General features: G+C 39.7%; 3 protein-coding genes across 3 annotated transcripts; 2 read left to right on the top strand and 1 right to left on the bottom strand.

Annotated features, from left to right (window-relative positions):
* The first annotated feature begins 2,282 nt into the window (after nucleotides 1-2,282).
* Nucleotides 2,283-3,917, top strand: LOC130739020 (uncharacterized). The gene is made up of 2 exons (XM_057591231.1): nucleotides 2,283-2,953; nucleotides 3,035-3,917. The coding sequence occupies exons 1-2, from the start codon at nucleotides 2,804-2,806 to the stop codon at nucleotides 3,317-3,319; spliced, it is 435 nt and encodes a 144-aa protein (XP_057447214.1). The 5' UTR covers nucleotides 2,283-2,803; the 3' UTR covers nucleotides 3,320-3,917.
* LOC130739017 (uncharacterized) lies at nucleotides 3,918-8,421 on the bottom strand. The gene is made up of 4 exons (XM_057591229.1): nucleotides 5,749-8,421; nucleotides 4,536-5,618; nucleotides 4,291-4,467; nucleotides 3,918-4,208 (listed from the first exon to the last, which is right to left on the bottom strand). The coding sequence occupies exons 1-4, from the start codon at nucleotides 7,630-7,632 to the stop codon at nucleotides 3,918-3,920; spliced, it is 3,435 nt and encodes a 1,144-aa protein (XP_057447212.1). The 5' UTR covers nucleotides 7,633-8,421.
* A 2,037-nt stretch (nucleotides 8,422-10,458) lies between these two features.
* On the top strand, nucleotides 10,459-12,072 carry LOC130736911 (putative F-box protein PP2-B12). Its single transcript, XM_057588683.1, has 3 exons — nucleotides 10,459-10,707; nucleotides 10,806-10,924; nucleotides 11,634-12,072. The coding sequence occupies exons 1-3, from the start codon at nucleotides 10,459-10,461 to the stop codon at nucleotides 12,070-12,072; spliced, it is 807 nt and encodes a 268-aa protein (XP_057444666.1).
* The last annotated feature ends 13,028 nt before the right edge of the window (nucleotides 12,073-25,100 follow it).

The following is a 25,100-nucleotide window of genomic DNA, read 5'->3' as shown; positions in this document are numbered from 1 at the left end:
GTTTCAAGGGAAGAAGGAATAAAAGCAGATCTGGTTCTGTAAATCTCTCTCCTCTTGTAATTTTGAATGTTTTCTTTTTGTTTCACTTTTGGTAGGTTTTAGATCTAATTTTAGTTTTCTTTTTCATGTGTTTTTTAAATTTCTAGATCACTGTTGTTAAAGGTGAAGAGACTAGAGGATGAGAAAGAGAAGGAGATGAAAAATCTGGGTTATGTTTTAATGCCATTGAAGGTTGTTTGCTCCCAAGTGTTCAATTTATAATTTTGTTGCAGAAGTTGAACATAGCATTACACGCAGCTTTTGCTACTCTTGATGTGTCATTTTGAAGAGGCTTGGAATCCACTTGCAACCAAGAGTTCGTGAATCAATTTGAAGGTGGGATTGAGGGGATTATGAGAGGGACCATGATGGGGTTGTTAAGATGGATGCTATATTGGCAGCGTGGGTGAAGGAGACGGAGGTAAGGGTAGTCTGGATTTTCTAGGAGAGTTTAGAAGGGTATATTTGTAATATGAATTTTTTTATTTTTTATCAGCAGGTAACTATTACCTGTTATAATAGGTTAAATTTGATCTTGCATGGTGCAAGACCTAGAGTGCACTGGCACCCTAACCCCCACCAAAAAGTACATATACTTATTACACATTTTTTTAGGCAAACAAGCACCAAGAAACCCCTACATATACTTATTATTTAAATCTTATTTTGATCATGTTATTTTTTATTCTAAAATGGTGGATAAAACAGTGATTAGCTCTTTGACTAATATCTTTTTGGTAATAAATAAGGTGTCAGAGTATTATTATGAGTTTGTTGGCTTACATCAATTTTTTTTTAGAACAAAGGTACTATTATTATTAATGAAACGATAAAAGAGATCTATGAGAACAACCCTCTCATAGTAGGTTTAGGCGACTTAGCAGAAGAGGAGCTAGAAATGGGTAACCAACAACTCATGGACAAGTCTATTAAAACCTCCCTTGGAAAAACCCAGTGGGAAAAACCCAAGGAGAGGAAAAAGAGTACTCATCCACAAGCCAATACCCACAATTGAAACGCAGATCTTCTTCACTTTGCAGCTACTTGCGATTGCAACAATAGAATAACAAAGGAAAAAGTAGCATAAAGAAACGACTAGAAACAGACTCAAAAATTAAATTGCCATTCTCATCTTGTAAGGTTTAACCATCAAATTAGTTCATGTGTTTGTAACCTTGTTTGATTTTAGTTTCTCACTCGAAAATAATTTGGTCCATATCCCCCAATTATGGAGTTTTTTATTTTGGTACTCGCCAGAGGACAAAGTTCCGGCGAGGGTGCAGAGAGACATGCGAATTTTGACGTGTCATGTCAAATGTCATTTTCAATTAATTTTAAATTTCGACATTCATAATTAATAATTAAATTAAATTAAAATTATTAATAAAAACTCTTAATCTTGAATTTCGTAACCCAATTACAAAAAAATATAACAAAAAAAAAACTTAAATATTGTGTTCTTCATCTTCAGCCTACAATTCTAGAATATTACATCATCTTATTCCTTCAAGAAGAACAAAACCCATAAATTCATAAGTAAAACACTCTTCAAAATATTTTCATCAGCCCATAAATTTTCCCTACTATATTTAAGATAATTTTCCTAAAAACTAAAACCCATAAAAACTGAAACCCCCTTTATTCCTTCCCTTTTCTCGAAATAACAACAACCCAGACACATAAAACAGTAACTAGGAACCCACAATTCAGAACCAACACAAAAACTACCGACTTCAACCACCATCGCAATTCTTTCATCAGTTTTATGACTTCATCTTTGCCTTAACTAGAAATCACCACAATAAAGCCAAAATCAGCCTATTAACAAGACAAAACCCCAACCCGAACCTTAAATGGGGTAAATAGGCAAGTTGGTCCCTGAATGTTTCCACCGCCTTCAAGTTGATCCCCAAACTTTTAAAAAAAAGGAACGGACGTTAACGAAATTATTTTTTTTATTTTTTTTTCCTAGTTTGACTACCTACGTGGAATTGAAGTGTTGGAAAAACATTTGGACGTCAAATTAGTCCCTGAATGTGGCAAACAAGTCCTCAATATAAAAAAAAAATCATCATAACTTTTCATCTTCATCCCTAATCATTTTCAACCTCTATTATCTTATCTTCTTCCATCTTCAAGTTTAAAGTTTAGACTTGAAAACCCAGAAAATTTTCTAATTCCAGAAAAAAAAAATAGAAATTTTGAAACCCCTAATTTTTTCTAATGTTATATTCATGGCTTAATCCTCAAATTAGTCCCTGTCTTTGTTTCGCCGTCTGAACCAGGTCCCTGACCGGAAAAATTTGTGGCATCAATCCCTCTTGTTCAAAAATGTTTGGAGCCAGTCCTCGCCGGAGCTCCGAGCTCCGGCGAGGGATGAAGTGGCATGCTGACTGTGTAAATAAATGTGACGTGGCACTTAAAAAAATAAAAAAATAATATAACTTAATATAATAAACACATAATTAACCCAATTAAACTTAATCTCATCCTAAGTCTAAACCTAAACCTAAACTAACTAAACATTCCTAATTCCCCAGCCAATTTCCCAATTCCTCAATTCATCAGAAAGTGAATGAAATTAGGGTTCATACCCATTTCCCCAATTCCCCAACCATTACCCATTTCCTGAATCGGGTTCCTCTTCTCTTCTCCTTCTTCTGAATCGCGTTCTCCTCTTCTCTTCTCCTACTTCCTCTTCACACCAGTTCCTCTTCTCTTCTCCCTGAATCGCGTGCGTTCCTGTTGTCTTGAGCCTTGAAGAATGAATTCTTCATCCGCTTCGTCCTCCCGTTCCAGGACAATGTCTGCAGGTGGAAAGGCCAGGTGTCAATGTGGTCTCACTCTCATCATCTACACAGCTGGTACTCGAGAAAACCCAGATAGGAGATTTTTGAGGTGCAGAAGATGGCAAGTAAGTGAATGAATGTATTTAATTGAGGCTTTTTAATCTCATGGTATTCATCTTGTAACCCAATTGCAATGTCTGCTGCAGTTTCCAGATTCTTGTGGTTTCTTTTTCTGGATTGATGAACCACTTATGGGAAGAAATGCAGCTCAGGGAAGGCATGCTCAAGTTGAAAGTGATGCAATGAGTTTAAATTTTGAGATTGGTAATGGTCCTGTCACCTCTGTGCATGTTCTTCCTGATTTGAATAAAAAGATTAACAAACTCAAGAAGAAGCTTGAAGTTGAGAGATTCCAGAAGAAGATTGCATGCTTGTTCACTGTCCTTGCAATGATGGTAGCAGTGTGGAGTTTATGTATTAGAAAGGGTTGAAAAGTTTAGTTGAGGGATGGTAGTATGGAGTATGTAGGCTAAGGAAGTATGGAGTATGCCTGTATCTTGTGTATGGAAGTATGTAGGCTAATGAAGTATTTTGTATATCTATCATGTACTTATTGCAAGGATTCCCTGAAGTTAATGAAAAGAAGAATAGTTGTTGGGCTACTATTGATGTCATTTATTTCTTTTGGTTCACATTGAACTTCATTCATTATACACATTGAATAGGCTCATTGAATAAGATTAAAATGACACAGCAAAAAGAGGCATCTAATTAGAATTAGGTTAACCATCAACAGCAATACATAAGGAGTTAAACTACTCCACTAGTCATTGTTTGAACAAAGATGAAAGGCTAGGATAAAACATAGCCTAAAACATAATCAAAACACTTATAATTCAGCAAGTTGGTGGCCAAAGTAAGTGGTCTACATACACCCATAAATAATACAAAAAAAGTAAGGGGTCGACCATAGTGGCCATGTGGTCCATATTCTACTGCTTCAGAACCATGTGAACCATTAAAAAAGTTTGAAAGATTCCCTTGCTTTTTTCATACACTCAAAAAGCTTTCCCTTCATCCAATGCAAGGTCAAGTTGATTCCCCCATTGCTGTGTCAAGGACAACACTGCACTGTGTTGGTAAAGTTTCTCCATCTTCAATAACTTGGTCTCTTGTGGCTTCTGGAATCTCAGTTGCAACCCTCTCAACAGTACTGGAAGTCTCAATCTCCATCTGAACTTGAAGGACAGAACCAGAAGTGGATGCTCCTCCCTGATTCCCAGTCATGACATATGAAGTAGTAGCTCCTCCATGAGTCCCTGCATAGATCTTATGCCAATTTTCATCCACAGATCTTGGATCTTCCACTACCTTTTCTTTCTGAAATTAAATTCAATTGTTAGCATAATTTTTACCAGTTACTCATTGCATAATTTTACCAGAAAATGAATTATTATAATACCATTTTTCCAGAATTAAGAGGGAGTGAGGCAGTGACATTAGGATTGACAGGCTCCCTTATAACAATCCCAGGAAGAGAGCGGGGCTGAGGCATTACAATTAACTCTGGGATGTTCTTGCATCTTGTTTTATAATGTCCATACTGCTTGCATCTACTGCATTTTTTAAATCCCTTGTTCTGCAGAAATAAACAAGATCCATCATTATAGGTTTCATATTTTTTGAAGCAGTGTTTGAATTAATTACCTTTGGTTTCTTCTGAGCAGTTGTAGGTTGAACTCCATCATCTTGTGCAGTTGAAGGTTGTACTCCATCATCTTGTGCAGTTGTAGCTTGTGTTTCACCTGGTACAGCTTCATCAACTTCTGGTACAACTTCAGATTGCTCTTCTGGAACAGGGTTCTTACATCCTCTCTTGTTGTGCCCATATTGCTTGCACCTACTACACTTCCAAGTTGCACCCCCCCTCTGTAATTTAGTTGGGTTAGGATCATTTTCATATGGGTCTCTCCTCCGCAATTTCTTTGGCCTCCCTGCACTTCTCTTATACATGGGTGGTAGAATGCACACAGGATCATGAGGGGTGACAATCCACTGGTTAGGGCCAGGTAATGGAGTCACATAATTTTCATATGTTGCATTGTAGGCTTCCCTCTTGTAGCAATCATCTACAAATTGTTTAGGATCATTGCCATTGAAAGTAAGTGCAGATGCAGCATGTCTACAAGGAAAGCCATTAAGTTCCCAGAATCTGCAGGTACAGCTCTTATCCTTCAAGCTTATTACATGTCTCTCCAAAGTGATAGTATGTCGAACCTCATACTTTTGAGCACCAACAACCCTAGGGATCCAATTCTTAATGTGATCAACCTCATGTAATATCCTCTTCAATGGCCTAGGCATGATCTGTCCATGATGCTTGTGCAGCTTCTCCATCATCTGTGGAAACCTTCCCATTACATAGGTCCTAATCCACTCCATCATAGTTAAAATAGGCTTGTCCCTAGCCAACATAATTGCTGCATTGAAAGCCTCAGAGAGGTTGTTCATGACCACATCACATCTTGAGTAAAGGCTAAATGCATGTCTGCACCAGCTTGAAGTTGGCTTCTCCATCAACCACTGATAAGCACTGTCATTGGCATCCTTTATCAGAAGCATCTTTTCTTTCCAGGCAGCTTCATATGTAGCCTTGGCAGCACCCATCATCAGATCTCTTAAAAGCACACCACCTCCAAATTTAGTTTTCATATTTGCATAGAGATGTCTCACACATAGTCTATGTTCACTACCATGTAGCATATCTTCTTTGAAAACCTCCATCAAACCCTATGATCACATAAAATTTGGCAAAATCATGACAATTTCTACATTAAGGCAGACCAGTGACCAAGAAAAGCATGACAAAAATCTAGACAAATTATACAAAAGCATGACAAAGAAAGAAAAAAAAAATTACCTTTTGTTGATCTGAGATAAAGACCCATCTTCTTGATCTTTCAGGGTCAATGTCATCCATCAATAGCTCCATAAACCACATCCAACTATCTTTTGTTTCAGACTCAACCACACCAAAGGCTAGTGGGAAGTACTGCTCATTGGCATCTCTAGCAACTGCAGCCAACAAGATTCCTCTATGTTTAGTCTTCAGATGGCATCCATCCAAGCCAATGAATGGCCTACACCCAGCTAGAAACCCTCTCTTACAACCATCCAAGCACATGTAAAATCTGCTGAATCTAGGAAACAAAGTGCTTCTTGGTGATTCAAAATTAATTTTACATGTGTTTCCTGCAGCCCTCTTCCGCAATTCATTGCTAAATCTCCATAGAAGGGTATACTGCATTTCAATGGCTCCCTCAACCTCTTGAATTGCCAGCTGCTTACCCTTCCATGCTCTGTATCTGGTTATACCAGTGCCATGGTTAAATCTGAAGTCATCTACTATTTCATTTGTGCTGATTTTATTCATTGTACTCACTTTATTCAACAGCTTGAGCTTCACCCACCTCACATTAGCTGACTTATTATCAAACACTCTTGCACAATTGTGCTCTCCAACTAGAGTTTTGATTCTGAAAGTCTCTTTATTGCCAACCTTGCTGCATAAGATGACAAATGGACAGCCCTTACTTCTGCACTTTACCCTACACCTTATGCTATCATTTTTCATGTATTCGAATTCTCTGCCATTAGTAACAAAGTGATCATGTAGAGCATCTTTGAACTGTAGTAGTGATGAAAAGTCCATTCCAAGGCTGAATTTGAAATCTTGGCCCATTTTTTCCTTAACAAACTTAGGGAACCTTCTTCTAGGAACATCTTCCACCTCAGAATCAGTTGGCACACTCTCTAGATCCTCACTCTCATAACCTCCTTCAGAATCTGATTCATCCCCAAAAGCTAGACCCATACCTTCTTCACTTCTACTACTAAGCATCTGTTTGATATGCTCATTCAAAAGAGCCTCTGCCTCAGCAAAAGATGTGTTGTCCAATACATCTTCATGCCCTAAGTCTCTTTCTTCATCACTATCCTGAAGCCTTTCTCTTTGCACAGAAACATCACTGTCAGAATTTTCCCCATCTCCATCAATAACTTCAGGAACATTGTTGTCAGGGCTTATGTTCTCAGGACCAACAACAACATCTACCTCAGGGACCTGCTCTGTACCAGGAACATTGTCATTTTCAGGACTTATGTTCTCAGGAACAACATCTACCTGAGGAACATTGTTGTCAGGACTAGTGTTGACATTCACAGGCAGCTCAACTTCCATCTCATCATCGTCAGAGAGAACCACTAAGGAAGGCTTGCCCAAATATTTTGCTCTAGTCACCACAGCTTGTATACGACTGGACCTTCTCACACATTTCATCTTTGTTGGTAGGACCTTATTCATTTGTGCTGAAACCTTGTTATTTTGTGCTGGTACCTTGTTGTTTTGTGCTGAAACAGTGGGAACAGAGGGAAGCATGGCAATAGTGGGAACATTGCCAACACTAGGTTGCTCTTGTGATAGATTTTCTACAAACAACAAACCTTGACCAAGTGTGCTCGCATATTTAGCAAATTCAAGAGCATCAGCATCAGTTTTGTAATCCCTGAAGACATGTCGTTCACCATCCTCAGCAGTGACCCACCATAACTTAAACTCCTTGTATCCCATCCCTTTCACAATGGCTACAGTGTCAAAGTAGGACCATATGTCTTCATCTTGATCAAGAAGCTCAGTTCGACCACCACCAAAGTAATGCAGGTAAGGGGCGGTCCCAAACAAACCACCATGACGAACAATCAGTGTAAACACCATCCTGCAACTCCAGAGAAGCCAAATAAACATTTATCCCTAAATAGCAACCCTAAACGAAAAAACCCACCCAAACAAACCATAAACCCTGAACCACACAAAACCAAAAGGAAACCCAAAGCCTCCAAGATAACAGCCAGTCGAACAAGCTTGTTCGTATTCGAAGAAGAGAATGTGGCTACTTACTTAGTAATCGAAGACAAAGAGCCTTGTCCTAAACGGTGACCTTCTCGAACGAACAACACCAGCACAGCATAAGGAAGAAGCAGCGAGAGGAAGAATCGGAGAGAGGAAGAATCGGCGAGAGGAAGAGGATTGATTGCAGGGCTCGAAATGGAAGAAGAAGAAAGAACTAGGGTTCTTCACGGTTGATGAATTGGGAAATTGGGGATTGATTTGGGAATTAGGAAATTGGCTGGGGAATTAGGAATGTTTAGTTAGTTTAGGTTTTGGCTGGGGAATTAGGATGAGATTAAGTTTAATTGGGTTAATTATGTGTTTATTATATTAAGTTATATTATTTTTTTTTTTTTATTTTTTTAAGTGCCACGTCACATTTATTTACACAGTCAGCATGCCACTTCATCCCTCGCCGGAGCTCGGAGCTCCGGCGAGGACTGGCTCCAAACATTTTTGAACAAGAGGGATTGATGCCACAAATTTTTCCGGTCAGGGACCTGGTTCAGACGGCGAAACAAAGACAGGGACTAATTTGAGGATTAAGCCTATATTCATCTTTGTTCATCTTCTTCTATTGAAAATCAAACCCAGAATTTTTTCAATTCTTCTCCTTCATTCTACAACAATTCTCCTCTCTCTAAAAAAATCTGAATCAGCCCCCTCCCCCTTTTCTAACCCTAATATACTTTCTCCCCTTAACCTTCTCTCATTAGGTCACCTCCCTCCTCTATCTATCTTTAAAAAAAATTGTACAGCCTCAAAGAAAGCCATAGGAGGTTCAATCATTCATCTTCCTTCCTGTGCTCGACCTTGATTTAAGATGAAAATTTCATCTGGGTTTGGGGGAGATGCAAAAGTGGCACCCTTCATCTATATTTGACCAAATATACATTTGCAGTTACCATATGTTTGTTTTGTCTTGTCTGAGAAAAGAAAGAAACAAGATGTGATGCAGAAGAGAAGGAATGCATAGATGCGGCCAAGATTTGATTTAGTTACCCTCATGGTTTGTATTTGAGATGAAAATTTCATTTGGGTTTGGGTTCTTTGTTTCAAGGCTTAATTTTCTGGGTTTTACTTATTGTTTCTGGATTTGGGAGTTTGATTTTCCAGCAGCTTTTTGTTCTTGTTCTTGTTGTTGAGTTTGGGAAATTATATTTAACTTTTACATTGGGGACTAGTATGCAATATTCAGGGACTAATTTGACATCCAAATGTTTTCTCAAGACTCTAGTTCCACATATGCATTCCAGCTAGGCAAAAAATAAAAATAAAAGGAATTTGTTAACGTTCGTTCCATTTTTTAATGTCTGGGACTAACTTGAATGACGTTTGCCACATTCAGGGATCGCGGAATGCATTTTAAAAGTTTAGGGATTAACTTGAAGGCAGGTGACACATTTAAGGACCAACTTGGCTATTTACCCTTTGACAAATACTAGAATCGATGTCACCACCACCAAAAAATACAACCACCACCACCTAGAAACCCACCACGTACACCTCCAATAAACTCAGGAACCCAAAAATCCCACACGCACCCACTGAAACCCCGGGAGTCGAGGGAGGATGTAGCCGTGCAGAGAAGGGCAGAGATAGATAAGAAAGAGTGAGGGGACTTCATATTGGCAACGGTGAAAGCAAAAGGTAGTATCGCCACCCCCTCCTCCTCCACTATGAATTGGTGGTCTCGCAAGTTTCTCCGGTTGTGAGTGAATCGTCAGACCTGGGCGAGGAACAACATAGGTGGCTAATTCCTTGTGGGTTTTGGTTCCATGGAGGTAGACCTCTAGTCTCTCATGGTGGCTCATGGCTGTTCTCATGGAGGCCCAGTGCTAAAAGAGGAGGAAGATGAAGATGCTTCTTACTTTTTGAAATTAGATTTAGATTGATTTTTAAGTGGGGAGATGAGATTGAAGTGATGTTTTTATGTTTGTTAAGTTAATTTAACAATTATATTAGTATACTTAATAATGAATTTTGCATTTTTTATTAATAATTTTTTATTATTATTTATATACGTGGACATTAAAAATTAATTAAAAATGACATGTGGTGTGCCACATCAGTGTTTGCCTACCACTCAGCACCCTCGCCGGAGCTTCGCCTTCCGTTCTTCCGACAAGGACTGAAAAAGCCCACAATCGTAGGGCATCGAGCAAGGACTAATTTCATGATCAACCTGAAACTTTAATTTGACAAAATATATATACTATTCAAATATTTAGTTATTACATTTTAATTTTAATTTATTTTTAGTATTTTTCTTAAACTTTAAAGGAATATAAAAAAAAATTATACAATATGAAACTAATATACATATCATTATCCTATAGAATTAATATAAAATATTAGACATTATTATATTGGTGGATATGTTTGGTTTCTCATTTTATTTTTCTAATTTTAATTATAAATTATCATTTTTCTTTCAGAATTTTATATTTTGTGTAGTGATTACAACACGTGTCATTAGTGTGAGTTCATGGTGTTAAGATCACATATTTAGGAGAAAAGGTACGCGTGTAGTATAAGCTTATGGGCTAAGCAATTGATTTAAAATCAACTTTCCAAAGTGCGATATATAAAAGATAGATTGGGACACACAATTAGGAAAAGGCATAAAAATTACCAATATAGGGTATAGGGTAAGAAAGAAAGGAAAGAAGAGAGTCATCTATGGAATTGCCGGAAGAATGCATCTCTGACATACTGTGTCGCACTACTCCATTGGATGTCGCTAGGATCTCTGTCGTTTCTAAGATCTTCTGCTCTGCCGCTGATTCTGACACTATTTGGGATCATTTTCTCCCTTCTGATTATCGTTCCATCATTTCCCAATCGCTTTCCGTGGCCAACGCTCCTTCAAAGAAAGCCATCTATCTCGCTCTCTCTGATCGCCCTATCATCATCGACGAGGGGAAAAGGGTAAATACTTTCACCTATCGAATACGATCATTTCTTATATTAGGGCTTTATAGAGTATTAATTAACATTTGGGTGTTTCTTAATTGTCTGAAATGCAGAGCTTTCAATTAGACAGAAAGAGTGGGAAGAAATGTTACATGCTTTCTGCCAGAGCTCTCAACATTTCTAACGGTGAAGATGAACGTTACTGCCGCTGGGTTACCCTCCCAGAATCTAGGTCAGATCTTCAATATTGAATTTTCTTCATTTTATTCTAGGTTTTTTTTTGGAGTGCATTTTATTTTATTTTTATTAATCAATGATCAGACTTGTCAAACAAAAGTCATGATGCTAAATAATCTCATCTTTAGTGGGTCAATAATGTATATGTAAAAAGAAAAGTAAAAGATGGATGAATTTTATTTTCAACTCATTTATTTTAAACATAAAGTCTACTTATGTTTATGGTACACATTTATGTATGATATATGATTGCACAGATGATGTCGCCTACTTCCATATTGCATCTCAAATCAATGCTCGTAGGATTCCATAGGGTAGCTTGGGGGGTGTTGTTTTGGTTTTAGGGGCTTCGAGGGTTGTTGGTTCATGCTTTCGGTTTTGTCTTTGTCTTTGAGTGGGGGGGGGGGGTTGGTTCTTTCTTGCTACTCTTATGGGTTGATTGTTGTTCGTTTCGGGGTTTTTGCCTCTAGTGCTGGATTTTGATCCCTTTTGAGGAAGGATGTATTTCTATGTCATTTTTCTATCAGTATGTTTTTTTTTGTTGAAAATAAGGTCTTCTTATGATAAGATTATTTAAATTTTGAGTAAGGTACATTTTCATTTAATTATGAATTATATTTTGAATGTTTGCCTTTTTGTACCACATGTCTTTCTTGTAGATATATTCCTTATGTAAAAATGTTGTCAACCTCTATATTGAACAGGTTCGAAGAAGTTCCCATGCTTAAAGATCCATTATGGTTTGCTATTTCTGGGAAGATAAATACTGTTGATTTGTCCTCAAGCACTCAATATGCAGTTTTTCTTGTTTATAAGTTGGTCACTACTCATGGCTCATACTATGAACCTGTGTTGTTATTGATGCGCATTTTAGGAGGTCGTGTCCGTACTAAGAAGGCTTGTTTGGCCATGAGGTTAAAAGAGAATTCTATGAACAGTGTACCAGAATGTCCAAATATGAGAAGTGATGGTTTGTTGGAGATTGAGATGGGAGAATTCTTCAACTTAGGTCTAGAAGATGGTGAAGTGGAGATGAATGTTATGATAACACAGATGTTTTCATGGAATGGCAGTTTCTATCTTGAAGGAATAGAAGTTAGGCCTAAGATATCTCGTCCCATAAGAAATGGTAGACAGGCCTAGCAAATATGTTAAGGGTATTGCAACTTTTGGGGTAGAAAATAAACATATACAGCATGGTTCCCAAATAAATTTCTTTTTTATTTCTTAGTTTTTGACAAAATAAACTTATTGTCTGCTTGTTCGTTCTTTATTCCCTTTGCTTGTTTAATCAGTCAATCTCGATTTGAAAACACTCTGACAATGTATTCATTTCTAATATACCTTGTTTTTCTTTATATCTCACTTAGTATTATATTCATATATGTAAGTCTCTTTTATTTCTTTCTCTTTCTCTTACTTATCATTTAAAGAAATTAACTCTCATGCATATTTATAACTAAAACATCAAATTGTGTATGTGATATTGAAGGTATGAAAAACGGTAGAAAGGGGGGGGTTTGAATAACGTTTTCAGTATAAAACTTCCACCTTAAAGATTTTGACAAATCTTTCGAGAACTTAAGTGCTAAAGATAAGAGATAGAAAAGCACACAAGGATTTTATCCTGGTTCACTTGATAAATCACTCAAGCTACTCCAGTCCACCCGTTAAGGTGATTTCTTCCTTCTTAGAATGAAGGCAATCCACTAATCAGGTAAGAGTTACAACTGCACTTGAAACCTACAAGTGACTAACAATTACACTGACTTAGCTCACACTAAGATTCACTCTCTTAGTCTTCTCTAGGATCCGATCAACCTTGATCTCCTAAAGGAACTAAACAAACTGTTTATCAAAGAATTGTTTACAAGAGATTTGCTTCTAAAAAGCTAATAGTAAACTCAATGAATTTCAGATGAAAGAAAACTTAGAAGATTTTGAATATGTCTTGCGTATGTGAATGCTTCTAGCCGTTTCTTTCAGTCTTCAGCCTCTTTATATACTCCAAGGATTAGGGTTGAGAGATGCATGGGAAATGCTACCGTTGGAGGGCAGTTCTGGAAAATCCAGCTTCTGCTGTGGCTGAGAACGTTAGGTAGGTCGTCAGGAAGGTACAGTAGCTTTTGTACTTGGATAGCGACGCGACCTTTAAACCTAGGAGACTTCTGATCAGGGGAATGCTTCATATTGGAACTTGTGAAGCCGGTTGATCAGAGTCAGAGGGAAAGCACAGATCCTCTGACCATTGTATCTTCTGATTCTGAACTCAGAGGGAAGAACATGGCCTTCAGAGTTTCTTGCTTCTGGACTTCAGAGTTTCCACTATTCAGCTTCTGGATCTTCAGAGTCTTCTACACCATCAGAATATCTGAGCCTTCAGTGTTTCTTGGTTATCAGACTTTCTGGATCTTCAGAGCTTCTAGTGACTGAGTCCACATCAGAGTTTGTATAACTTCAGAACTTCTGAAGCTTTTCCACTGTTCATACTGAACATGGTGAATGCGAAAGCGTTGCTTGGGTCACTCTTTATACACAGTGCTTCTGATTTGTGTGAGATTGAGTTGAGGTCAGAGCCTGTAAATAGCACACTCAGAAAAACACGTTAGAGTACCACAATTGTTCATATCAAAGGTTAACTTGTAATCATCAAAACATAGAGTTGTACTACTAGATCAAAACTTGATCTTACAATCTCCCCCTTTTTGATGATGACAAAACTAAGATTTTTGATGAACAATTCTTAAACATTAAACTGAATTCACTCAGAGTTTAGAGATATAGAATAAGACTTATCCTGATGTGAATAGTTTATCTTGCTCATTCTGAATTCAAGTCACTGCTTGATTCTGAGCTTAGCTCCCCCTGAATCTAATACTTGATGAAAACGTTAGTAAAGTCTAGATTCTGAGCTAAATAATATAAGAGTTCAGAGTGAAAAACTTATGACATAGATGAAAAACGAGTAATCAGAGCGCATAAGTAATCAGAGTCATGGACAAGGTATCAGAGTCTTGGGTATCAGAGTCAACTTAGAATCACTTCAGAAGAAATGAAATGTATTTCTTGTATTTGCCCAGTGACACATCTATGGTCATGAAGGTGGAACTCTTAAATTCTCCAAAAGAAAAATAAATCACACTAACACATCAAAAACTGGGTTTACTCCCCCTTTTTGTCATAAGCAAAAAGCTTGGGGTGTGAAAAACTTAGCTTGAAGTACAAGGTACTCCCCCTTAGAGAAGGTCTAAGTTTAAAGAAGATGAAACCGATGCAAGAATCAGAGTTAGGCGAAATAAATAGAAGAGTTAATGCAAGAGAAGAACGTTTACTACCGGTCAAGTGAGTAAAGAGAAGGGTCAGTTACCAAGAACTTAACCTCGAGAAACCGTAGGAGCATTAACTTTCAGAGAGAAAGTGAAGCCTATATAAAGCGTTGGAGAGAAAGGTAAGCTTCACACCTCGAACTATTTTCAGTAAAGAAAAATGGCATCATACAGCGTAGCACTAGAAGAGCTGAGGAAGAAGGCCTTTGAAGAGGACTTGTTCCTGAACATCAGGCATCCAGAGGGTACAACGACCATCGCGGAGCTGACACGGACACTGCTGGAAGAGGACCTGCGCCCAGAGTTGAAGAGAGACCTGAGGGAATTTCTTGCCTTCGTGGAGGAGGTGCAAGAACTCAGCCGGCTTGAACTCAAGCTGCTGGAAGAAAAAAGGAGTTTGGAAGAGAAGCTCAAGACTTCAGAAGAGATTCTGGAGAGGGATGAGCTAAAGGACAGGCTCAGCAACATCCAGCATGTACTGGAGCGTCTGGAGAAGGATAGGTCAGAGCTGCGCCAGGAGTGCAGAAGAATGAGGAGGGATCCTCCATTCTAGATTTTAGGGAAAGAATGTATGATGTAAACATAAAGAAATGATGAATAAAAAGATTTTTGCAAACATATGTGACACAAATATATATATATATATATATATGCATAGATAATCACAAAGGAACAAATTAAAATAAGTAAATAAAAAGAAACAGAGTTTAACAAGAAAATAAAACAACGTTAAAGAAAAAGAAAGAAAATGAAGAGATCCTAAAACTAAGGTTTGTCAGTTCGTCGCAGAAGTTCCATCATCATGTGCTTCATCTCAATCAGCATGGATTCATGAATGTCAAGACGCTGTTCCATGATGTCGAGTCTGGATGAGCTTGACTGAGCAGAACTGGAAGGAACATTCTGAGCAGCTTGAGAATCTGGAATGGAAGCAGAAGCAGCAGGAGTAAACACTACTAGTGCAAGTGCTTGGCATCTAAGGGCTTCAGCCTCAGCTTCAAGTCGTTCTGCCTCTAGTCTGGCTTGTTCAGCTTGAGCTGCTGCTTGACGTGCAGCTTCTTCTGCTTGAGCTTTCTTTCTCTTGGCTTCTTCAATAGCTTCAAGAAGCTTATTTCTCTGTTCTTGTTCATGAAGAGCCACCCTTCGAGCAAACCTTTGCTTTGCAGCCTCAATGCTCTGACTTCCCTCTGCATGCAGGAGCTGCATCATAATTGGAACTTGAGCCACCAGCCAAGTGCCCAGATTGTTCCACTCATCAGCCACACGTTCAGCATTCTCACTGAGGTCAGTCTGACCGTGCACATTGCGGAGCCTCAAAGAGGCTTCATGATAGAAAATATTGATGCACTCAGAGAGAGATGTGGGTTGGTGGTGAGTATAGGGAATTATGGAGAGGTTGGTTTCAGGAGAGGCTGGGTGATTGCTGCTATGAGCTTCAGAGGCACCTTGTGGAGAACCAATGTTAATCATTTGAGCATTGGGTTCAGAGGTTCCAAGGTGAGGGTCTGAAGTTTCAACCAGAGGATGGGGTGATCTAACCGAGGATTGGTTAGACACTGAATGTTCGGGTTCAGGTTCTGGTTGAATAGGCTCTTGTTGGTCAGGGACAGGGTGAGCTTGTTGAGCCAAAGGGTCTGCCTCTTGTAAAGGATTGGCCAAGATAGGTTCATCTGGGTCAACTAGACGTTCAGGTCTAGGGCCAGGATATCTCCTAGGGCTTGGACAAGTGAGGTAATATTCCTCTAAGGTAGACACCTTTTCTTTTCTAACCTCCATGAATTTTCTAATGGATTCAGAGTTATTGGAGGGAGAAGAATCAGCAACATTGGTTGGGAAGGATACAGGTGTATAGGCTGTGGAAGAATCTGTATCCGTGGTTCTGGCAGCAGGACGTGCTGATGCTCTGGGAACAGAGTGATCAGACGTTCTGGGTTGTGGTTCTGTTTGGTTGGGCTCTGGTTGTCCATGGATGATGGGTTCAGAAGATAATGGGTCGTACGGGATGGTAATGAGAGAGGTTGGTTCTTCTGACCTAGAGGGTTGGTTCTGAAGCAAATTCCAGAGAGGTGCTTCAGTAGGGGAAGGTTGAAAGAATGAAGATCTTGGGGAATGTGGTGGAGAGGTGGTTTGTGCAGCCGGTTGGGATTCAGGAATAGGAGTGAGGGGATTTGAGGAGTGTTTGAGCATGGCAGATATAGGGAGTGCATCAAATAAATTCAAATCATCATCAGAAGCAAGTGCAGGCTTACTTGAAAGTGCTGATGATCTAGTCACTCTGGCAGGAGGTTCAGTCCTTCTGACCACTTCAGCAGCTGGTTCCACCCGAGTAGGCTTCACCACGATTCTGACCTGCTTCTTCTTCTTCTTCTTTGGAGGACCATCCTCATTATCACTATCATCACCATCATCAGGCTTTCTCTTCTTCGTTTTGACCAGAGGGACATCTGATTCCTCAGAGGATTCTTCCAGAACCATCTTCCTCTGAACTTTCTTCTTGGGAGGAGAAGGAAACTCTGGAGCTGGCGGTAGTCTGCTGACGAAATCATCAAGATCAATTTCGAATCCTTGAGCCCTGAGGTCTTCAACATAGCACCTGATGGCGTCAGGATTATCTGCCTGTGTCCACAGAGGGTAGTCAGTGAGAGGCATCCTTCTGCTTCTGATCTCAGAAGATGTGTCTTCATGAGCAGGAGCAATCTTCTTCTGGACCAAACCCATCTTCTTCAGAGAATTTGCAGTGAAGACATCACTGACCATGGTGCTCAGATCCTCTACACATCCAGCATTGACCAGATCTTGCACCAGGTTGCTTTCAATGAGAAAGTCTGAGAGCAGTCTCCCAAAGGGGATATATTTGATTGCTGACTTGATGGAGGCAGTGGTGCGAGACTTCCGGATGCATTCCTTCAAGTAGGAGAACAGGAAGTAGGGAAGGCAGATCTTCTTCTGGTCTTGGATGAAGAACAACATCACCTTCTGGTTGAAGTTGATGTAGTCTGGAGAACTGCCCTTCGGTCTCTGGTTTATGCAGTGGAGCAGGATCTTGTGCCAGATCCTGAGTTTGGGGTGAAGGTCCATCACCTTGTAACTCGTCTTGCCCGGTTTGTAAGTGGTGTACAGGGCCTGGTTGATTATATCCTTGGTGCTGGGTTTCAGCTTCGATTCCGTGAGTTGGAAACGATACCCATAAGCAGTGTCTGCACCCAGCAAATTCACGAAAGACTTCTCGGTGATGATGATCTTTCTTCCGAGAATGTAAGAGACCACCTGAGTATCATCGCAGTCGGCGTGCTTCCAGAATTCCTTGACCAATCTATCATACACCGGTCCTCGAAGTCTGTTGAAGTAATTTCCCCAACCTTGAGCTTGGACTTCGGGACGAAGATCATACCCATTTGTAGCCAGGTTGTCGAGGTCAAATCTCCATTCTGCCAGGACTTGGAGTTCCTCAGGAGCATATACACAGTGAACGGCACAGCCCCGTTCTGCAATTGGAACACTCTGGTCTTGAGCTTGACCTTGATCTTGTGTCGGATTCTCAGGGCCCCTTTGACCCGTTGCTAGACCAACTACCATGTGAGGGAACTGAGGTGCATCTGCAGTAGATCTTCTGGTTTGACTCACCATTTTTGAAGCGGTTGAAGGTTTGAGGTAGAAGATGAAGGTTGAAAGATGAAGAGAGATCGAGAGAGAAATCGAGAATAAGCGGTTTTGAAAAGCAGAGAGAGCGAGAGTAAAGACCGGAAGTGAACGAGATCGTGTGTGTATAGTGGGTTTTATCAAATAACCGTTGTTGATTCAAAAAGCACTTTAAGATCAACGGTTGAAAATTAAAGATAGATAGTAACAGTAAATACACAAGTCACACACAGGAGAGAAGCACATCTACACGCAATCATAACAGACTGTCACACGGGCACAAGGAACTATGCATCAGAAATACTGACACACGTGTTGTTGTCTCAGCTTCAGAGTCATTATCAGTGGGTACACACACTCTGATTGAGTTACCTTCTGGACTAGACATCTTCTGATCAAGAAGTATCATAGTCAGAGGTTCTGATCCATCTTCACTCTGGACAAAACTCCATGTTTAGATTTTTCAGAATAAAATTAAATCTATCCTCTGCTAAGGGCTTTGTAAATATATCTGCCCATTGATGGTCAGTATCAACAAACTTCAGAAGAAGTACGCCCTTCTGTACATAATCTCTAATAAAGTGATACTTTACCTCAATGTGCTTTGCCCTTGAATGCAGGATAGGATTCTTACTCAATGAGATTGCAGCAGTGTTATCACAATAGATTGGGATATTGCTCTCAAGGATCTGATAATCCTCCAGCTGATGTTTCATCCAGAGCATCTGAGTGCTGCATATTGCTGCTGAGATATATTCTGCCTCTGCAGTTGATAGTGCAATGGTTGATTGCCTCTTGCTTGCCCATGAGACTAGATTGCTTCCCAGAAATTGACAATTTCCGGAAGTACTTTTTCTCTCTGTTCTATCTCCAGCATAATCAGCATCACAGTAACCTGAAAGCTTATACTCTGATGTTTTCTTATACATCAAGCCAAGGTTAGTGGTGCCTTTCAGATACCTTAGGATCCTCTTAACAGCAGTTAAGTGGGTTTCCCTTGGATCTGATTGGAAACGAGCACATAAATGAACACTAAACAGTATGTCTGGCCTAGATGCAGTTAAGTATAAAAGTGAACCTATCATGCCACGATAGAGCTTCTGACATACTTTACCACTTTTATCTTCTTTCTCCAGAATGCATGTAGGATGCATTGGAGTCTTGGCCACTGTAGATTCCAGCATATTGAACTTCTTCAGAAGTTCTTTAGTGTATTTGCTCTGATGGATATATGTTCCTTCTGGTGTTTGATCAACTTGTATTCCCAGAAAGTACTTTAATTCTCCCATCATACTCATCTCAAATTCAGCCTGCATCATCTCAGAAAATTCTTTGCATAGAGATTGATTAGCAGAACCAAATATAATATCATCAACATAGATTTGTACAATTAAGATATCATCTTTATAAGTCTTGCAAAAGAGAGTTGTATCTACTTTACCCCTTACAAACTCATTCTCCAGAAGGAATGAGCTAAGTCTCTCATACCATGCTCTGGGAGCTTGCTTCAGACCGTAGAGTGATTTCTTCAATTTGAACACATGGTCTGGTTTCTTCTCATCTTCAAAACCTGGGGGTTGATGAACATAGACTTCCTCTGAAATATAACCATTTAGGAAGGCACTCTTTACGTCCATCTGATGTAGAACTATGTTGTGATTTACTGAGAAAGAGATCAACAGTCTGATTGCCTCCAGTCTTGCTACTGGAGCAAATGTTTCAGTGTAGTCTATTCCTTCCTGCTGGCTGTAGCCTTGAGCAACTAGCCTTGCCTTGTTTCTGACTACATCTCCTTTCTCATTCAGCTTGTTTCTGAATACCCACTTCGTTCCAATAACATGGACACTCTCAGGCTTCTTCACTAAGCTCCAAACATCGTTCTTGGAAAATTGATTCAGTTCTTCTTCCATGGCCAGAATCCAATCCTTGTCCTGAAGAGCTTCATCTATGGACTTGGGTTCAATTAAGGACACCAATCCTTTTAGACTGAGCAAGATCTCTTCAGAGGGTCTGAAGGCAGATCTGGTTCTGACTGGTTCGTCTTTGTTGCCCAGAATCAATTCCTTAGGGTGAGCTGCAGTGATTCTGCTCTTCTTCAGAGTTTGTGAGTTAGAGGGACCAGCTTCTTCCTCTGGTTCATCTTCCTCTGGCTCAACTTCCTCTGGAGCTTTGCCTTTGTCAGAAACATTAATGCTTAAATCTGCAAACTTTTCAACTAGCTTTGACTGGTCAGAGTCAAGCTTATCATCAAATCTAACATGAATAGATTCTTCAATAGTCTTAGCATCAGTATTATAAAATCTAAAACCTTTAGATCTCTCAGAGTAACCGAGTAATAGACGCTTAGAAGACTTAGCATCAAATTTATGCAATCTATCCTTAGTATTGAGAACATAACAAACACAGCCAAAAGGATGAAAATAAGAAATGTTGGGTTTTATGTTCTTCCACAATTCATAAGGAGTCTTATTCATAATTGGTCTCACAGAGATTCTGTTCTGAATGTAACATGCTGTATTTACTGCCTCTGCCCAAAAGTGCTTAGCCATGCCAGTTTCTTGGAGCATGGTTCTAGCCATCTCCTGAAGAGTTCTGTTCTTCCTCTCAACAACACCATTTTGTTGAGGAGTTCTGGGACAAGAGAAATCATGTGCAATTCCATAGGAATCAAACAGACTCTCAAACTTGTCATTCTCAAACTCTCCACCATGGTCACTTCTGACACGCACAATCCTACAAGCCTTCTCGTTTTGCACTTGAGCAATGAAGGTAGAGAACACAGCATGAGACTCATCCTTGCGGGTTAGAAACTTTACCCATGTCCAGCGGCTATGATCATCAACGATAACCATCCCATATCTCTTGCCACCTATAGACTCAGTTTTCACTGGTCCAAAAAGGTCGATATGCAGAAGTTCCAACGGCCTTGAGGTTGAGACAACATTCTTTGCCTTGAAAGGGACTTTTGTGAATTTGCCTTTCTGACATGCTTCACAAAGAGCGTCTGAAGCGAACTTCAGATTGGGTAAGCCCCTGACAAGGTTTAGCTTGCTCAGCTGAGAAATCTTTCTCATACTGGCATGCCCTAACCGTCTATGCCATACCCACTGCTCATCATTAACAGACAGAAGGCACTTCACATTCTGAGCCTCCAACTCAGATAATCTGATCTTATAGATGTTGTTCTTCCTCTTGCTGTTAAACAGAACAGAGCCATCGATCTGACTTACAGCCCGGCAGGACTTTTGATTGAATATAACATCATAACCCTTGTCAGCTAATTGACTTATAGACAATAAGTTATGTGTTAAGCCGTCTACCAATAACACATTATCAATGCATGGACTACTATCTACACAAATAGTACCAGTACCAACAATTTTACCCTTTTCATTTCCTCCAAAGCCAACTTCGCCTCCAGGCTTAAGTTTCAGCTCTCGGAACATACGCCTTTCTCCCGTCATGTGACGCGAGCATCCACTGTCCAGATACCATGATTGGTGTTTCAGTGGAGCTATCAAGGATATCTGCAACATAGATAATCTTGTCCTTAGGTACCCACTTTCTGGGTCCACTCTTGTTAGTTACCCCAGAGGTTCTGATCACCTTGGGTGTCTCAACATGATATTTTAAAGGAATATTTGCATGATATTTAGTCATAGAGAAAGATCCCTTTTTAAGAGAGTTTTTAGCAACTTTAGCAGGTACAGGATCAGGCAATATGGTACCAGAGGGAACAAAGCATTCATACAAGGATTTAGCTTTAGACACAGAGGGCTCATTTCTAATTGGTTTAGAATAGCCAATGCCATGCATTCCATTTCTGCTTACGCCATAGATCATTGAAGCCATTAAGCTTCTATCCACGCTTTTAGCTAGGAATCTTTGAAAAGACTTTTCATACTTAGATTCATTTCTACAATCAGAGGCATCACATGCAACAATTTCTTCTAACTTAGCAATTTGGTTCTTAAGCACAGAGTTAGAATTGATCAAGGCATGATTATCATTTTTCAAATCAGAAATAATTTTCTCATGTTCAGAAGGAGTCTTGGAAACAGCAGATAAGTTCTTTTTCAGCTTCTTATGCTTAGACAATAAGGAGTTATACTTATCCATAATATCAGACAATGCATGTTTCAGTTCAGAGGTAGAGAAAGAAGCGAATACCTCATTTTCATCGTCTGAGTTAGGATCTCCTTCTGATTCTGAGTCAGAGTCAACAGCTCCCTTTGACTCTGCTTCCTTGTCTTTGACAATAGCCATGAGTCCTTGGACTTCACCATCAGAGTCAACATCCTCTGACTCTGATTCATCAAATGTCACCATCAGACTCTTCTTCGTCTTGAAGTGCTTCTTTGGCTTCTTGTCCTTCTTCAACTTTGGACAGTCACTTTTGTAATGCCCTGATTCTTTGCACTCGAAGCATGTGACTTCCTTAATTGAGGACTTCTTCTGGCCTGAGGATTCAGACTTTCCTTTTGCCTTTCCAGAGCCTTTGTACTTGCTCTGCCTGTGCTTCCAGATTCGGTTGAGTCTCTTGGAGATCAGAGTCAGCTCATCTTCATCAGAATCTTCTGATGCTTCTTCAGATTCCTCTTCTTCAGCTTGAAGAGCTTTTGACTTCTCAACCTTAGCCTTTTCAGATTTGGATTTCAAGGCTATGGACTTTTTCCTCAGATCTTGCATCTCTGAGCGCTTCAGCTCATGGCATTTCAAAATGCTGATGAGTTCTTCTAAACTCATATTCTCAACGTCTCTCGTGAGCTCTATTGAAGTCACCAAAGGCATCCAACTTTCAGGAAGACACCTGATGACCCTTATGACATGATCTTTTGTTGTGTAGCTCTTGTTGAGAGGTCGTATGCCAGCTACAAGCAACTGAAATCTGGAGAACATTTCTTCAATGGACTCATTTGGCTCCATGATGAAGGATTCATACTTTTGGATCAAAGACAATGCCTTTGATTCTTTGACTTTCTTGTTTCCTTCATGAGACATCTTCAGAGATTCGAAAATGCCTTTAGCAAACTCACGATCTGTAATCTTCTGGTACTCTTCATAGGAAATAGCACTTATAAGAATTGCTCTTGCTTTGTGATGTTGTGAGTACAGCTTCTTTTGATCTGCAGTCATCTCTGACCTTGGGATCTTCTTGCCATCTGCATCAACTGGACGCTCGTAGCCATCCACAATAATATCCCAGAGATCTGCATCGAAACCCAGAAAGAAACTTTCCAGTCTATCTTTCCAATATTCGAACCTTTGACCGTCGAACATAGGAGGCTTTGCATTGTAACCATCTCTTTGAGTTTCACTGGTGGTGGCAGCCATTGTTTTTCACACCGGCCCGGATCACTGAACACTGTTAGGTGTGGTAATCAGAACTTGCGCTCTGATACCAATTGAAGGTATGAAAAACGGTAGAAAGGGGGGGTTTGAATAACGTTTTCAGTATAAAACTTCCACCTTAAAGATTTTGACAAATCTTTCGAGAACTTAAGTGCTAAAGATAAGAGATAGAAAAGCACACAAGGATTTTATCCTGGTTCACTTGATAAATCACTCAAGCTACTCCAGTCCACCCGTTAAGGTGATTTCTTCCTTCTTAGAATGAAGGCAATCCACTAATCAGGTAAGAGTTACAACTGCACTTGAAACCTACAAGTGACTAACAATTACACTGACTTAGCTCACACTAAGATTCACTCTCTTAGTCTTCTCTAGGATCCGATCAACCTTGATCTCCTAAAGGAACTAAACAAACTGTTTATCAAAGAATTGTTTACAAGAGATTTGCTTCTAAAAAGCTAATAGTAAACTCAATGAATTTCAGATGAAAGAAAACTTAGAAGATTTTGAATATGTCTTGCGTATGTGAATGCTTCTAGCCGTTTCTTTCAGTCTTCAGCCTCTTTATATACTCCAAGGATTAGGGTTGAGAGATGCATGGGAAATGCTACCGTTGGAGGGCAGTTCTGGAAAATCCAGCTTCTGCTGTGGCTGAGAACGTTAGGTAGGTCGTCAGGAAGGTACAGTAGCTTTTGTACTTGGATAGCGACGCGACCTTTAAACCTAGGAGACTTCTGATCAGGGGAATGCTTCATATTGGAACTTGTGAAGCCGGTTGATCAGAGTCAGAGGGAAAGCACAGATCCTCTGACCATTGTATCTTCTGATTCTGAACTCAGAGGGAAGAACATGGCCTTCAGAGTTTCTTGCTTCTGGACTTCAGAGTTTCCACTATTCAGCTTCTGGATCTTCAGAGTCTTCTACACCATCAGAATATCTGAGCCTTCAGTGTTTCTTGGTTATCAGACTTTCTGGATCTTCAGAGCTTCTAGTGACTGAGTCCACATCAGAGTTTGTATAACTTCAGAACTTCTGAAGCTTTTCCACTGTTCATACTGAACATGGTGAATGCGAAAGCGTTGCTTGGGTCACTCTTTATACACAGTGCTTCTGATTTGTGTGAGATTGAGTTGAGGTCAGAGCCTGTAAATAGCACACTCAGAAAAACACGTTAGAGTACCACAATTGTTCATATCAAAGGTTAACTTGTAATCATCAAAACATAGAGTTGTACTACTAGATCAAAACTTGATCTTACAGATATAGTAAGAGTGAATAGTTAAATTTATCAAAACAATACACATAGCATGAGTAATAATGGTACATGAAATATGTTGCTTTAGAGCACAAATTGATGTCATTTATTCACACAAGTTACATCTTCCTGAGAAAATTGAAATTGAGCATGTTTTTAAGAAGGAAAATTTGAATTGAGTTATAAATTGGTATATGTTTGTTTACTATTTGCCCATCTAATATGTGCAGGAACATACATGTAGAAGAGTGCTATATATTATACTCTGATGATCTATCGAAGGTGCAACAAAGCCCCCATAATGATTAAAATTTATAAACGAAATTATATCAAAGTAATATATCATGTTATGAGTAGAAATTAAGCAGGCTAATAACCACCTACCACCGCGACCATTACCACAACCTTTACCGCACCACCACCACCATCCATCATCACCCTCCGCCACCATCATTATCGTTGCCATTGCCCTTTGTTACTGTCATTGTCGCCACCATCGCCTTACAACACTGTCGCCACCACCACCACAACCAACTCACCCTCCCCCCCGCCCCCCACAATCGCCTCCACCACCACAATCGCCACTATCACCACCATTA

The sequence above is a fragment of the Lotus japonicus genome, chromosome 2 (genome assembly GCF_012489685.1).
Source record: "Lotus japonicus ecotype B-129 chromosome 2, LjGifu_v1.2".
NCBI lineage: Eukaryota > Viridiplantae > Streptophyta > Magnoliopsida > Fabales > Fabaceae > Lotus > Lotus japonicus.
Note: the sequence above shows the minus strand (reverse complement) of the source record. Positions and strands in the feature narration are given on the sequence as shown.

Coding starts and splice junctions, on each gene's coding strand:
- LOC130739017 (XM_057591229.1), bottom strand. CDS start 7,632: ATGTTTATTTGGCTTCTCTGGAGTTGCAGGATGGTGTTTACACTGATT. Junction 5,619..5,748: donor TTATCTCAGATCAACAAAAG/GTAATTTTTTTT, acceptor ATGTGATCATAG/GGTTTGATGGAGGTTTTCAA. Junction 4,468..4,535: donor CTGCTCAGAAGAAACCAAAG/GTAATTAATTCA, acceptor TTATTTCTGCAG/AACAAGGGATTTAAAAAATG.
- LOC130739020 (XM_057591231.1), top strand. CDS start 2,804: ATGAATTCTTCATCCGCTTCGTCCTCCCGTTCCAGGACAATGTCTGCA. Junction 2,954..3,034: donor TGAGGTGCAGAAGATGGCAA/GTAAGTGAATGA, acceptor TGTCTGCTGCAG/TTTCCAGATTCTTGTGGTTT.
- LOC130736911 (XM_057588683.1), top strand. CDS start 10,459: ATGGAATTGCCGGAAGAATGCATCTCTGACATACTGTGTCGCACTACT. Junction 10,708..10,805: donor TCATCGACGAGGGGAAAAGG/GTAAATACTTTC, acceptor TCTGAAATGCAG/AGCTTTCAATTAGACAGAAA. Junction 10,925..11,633: donor GTTACCCTCCCAGAATCTAG/GTCAGATCTTCA, acceptor TATATTGAACAG/GTTCGAAGAAGTTCCCATGC.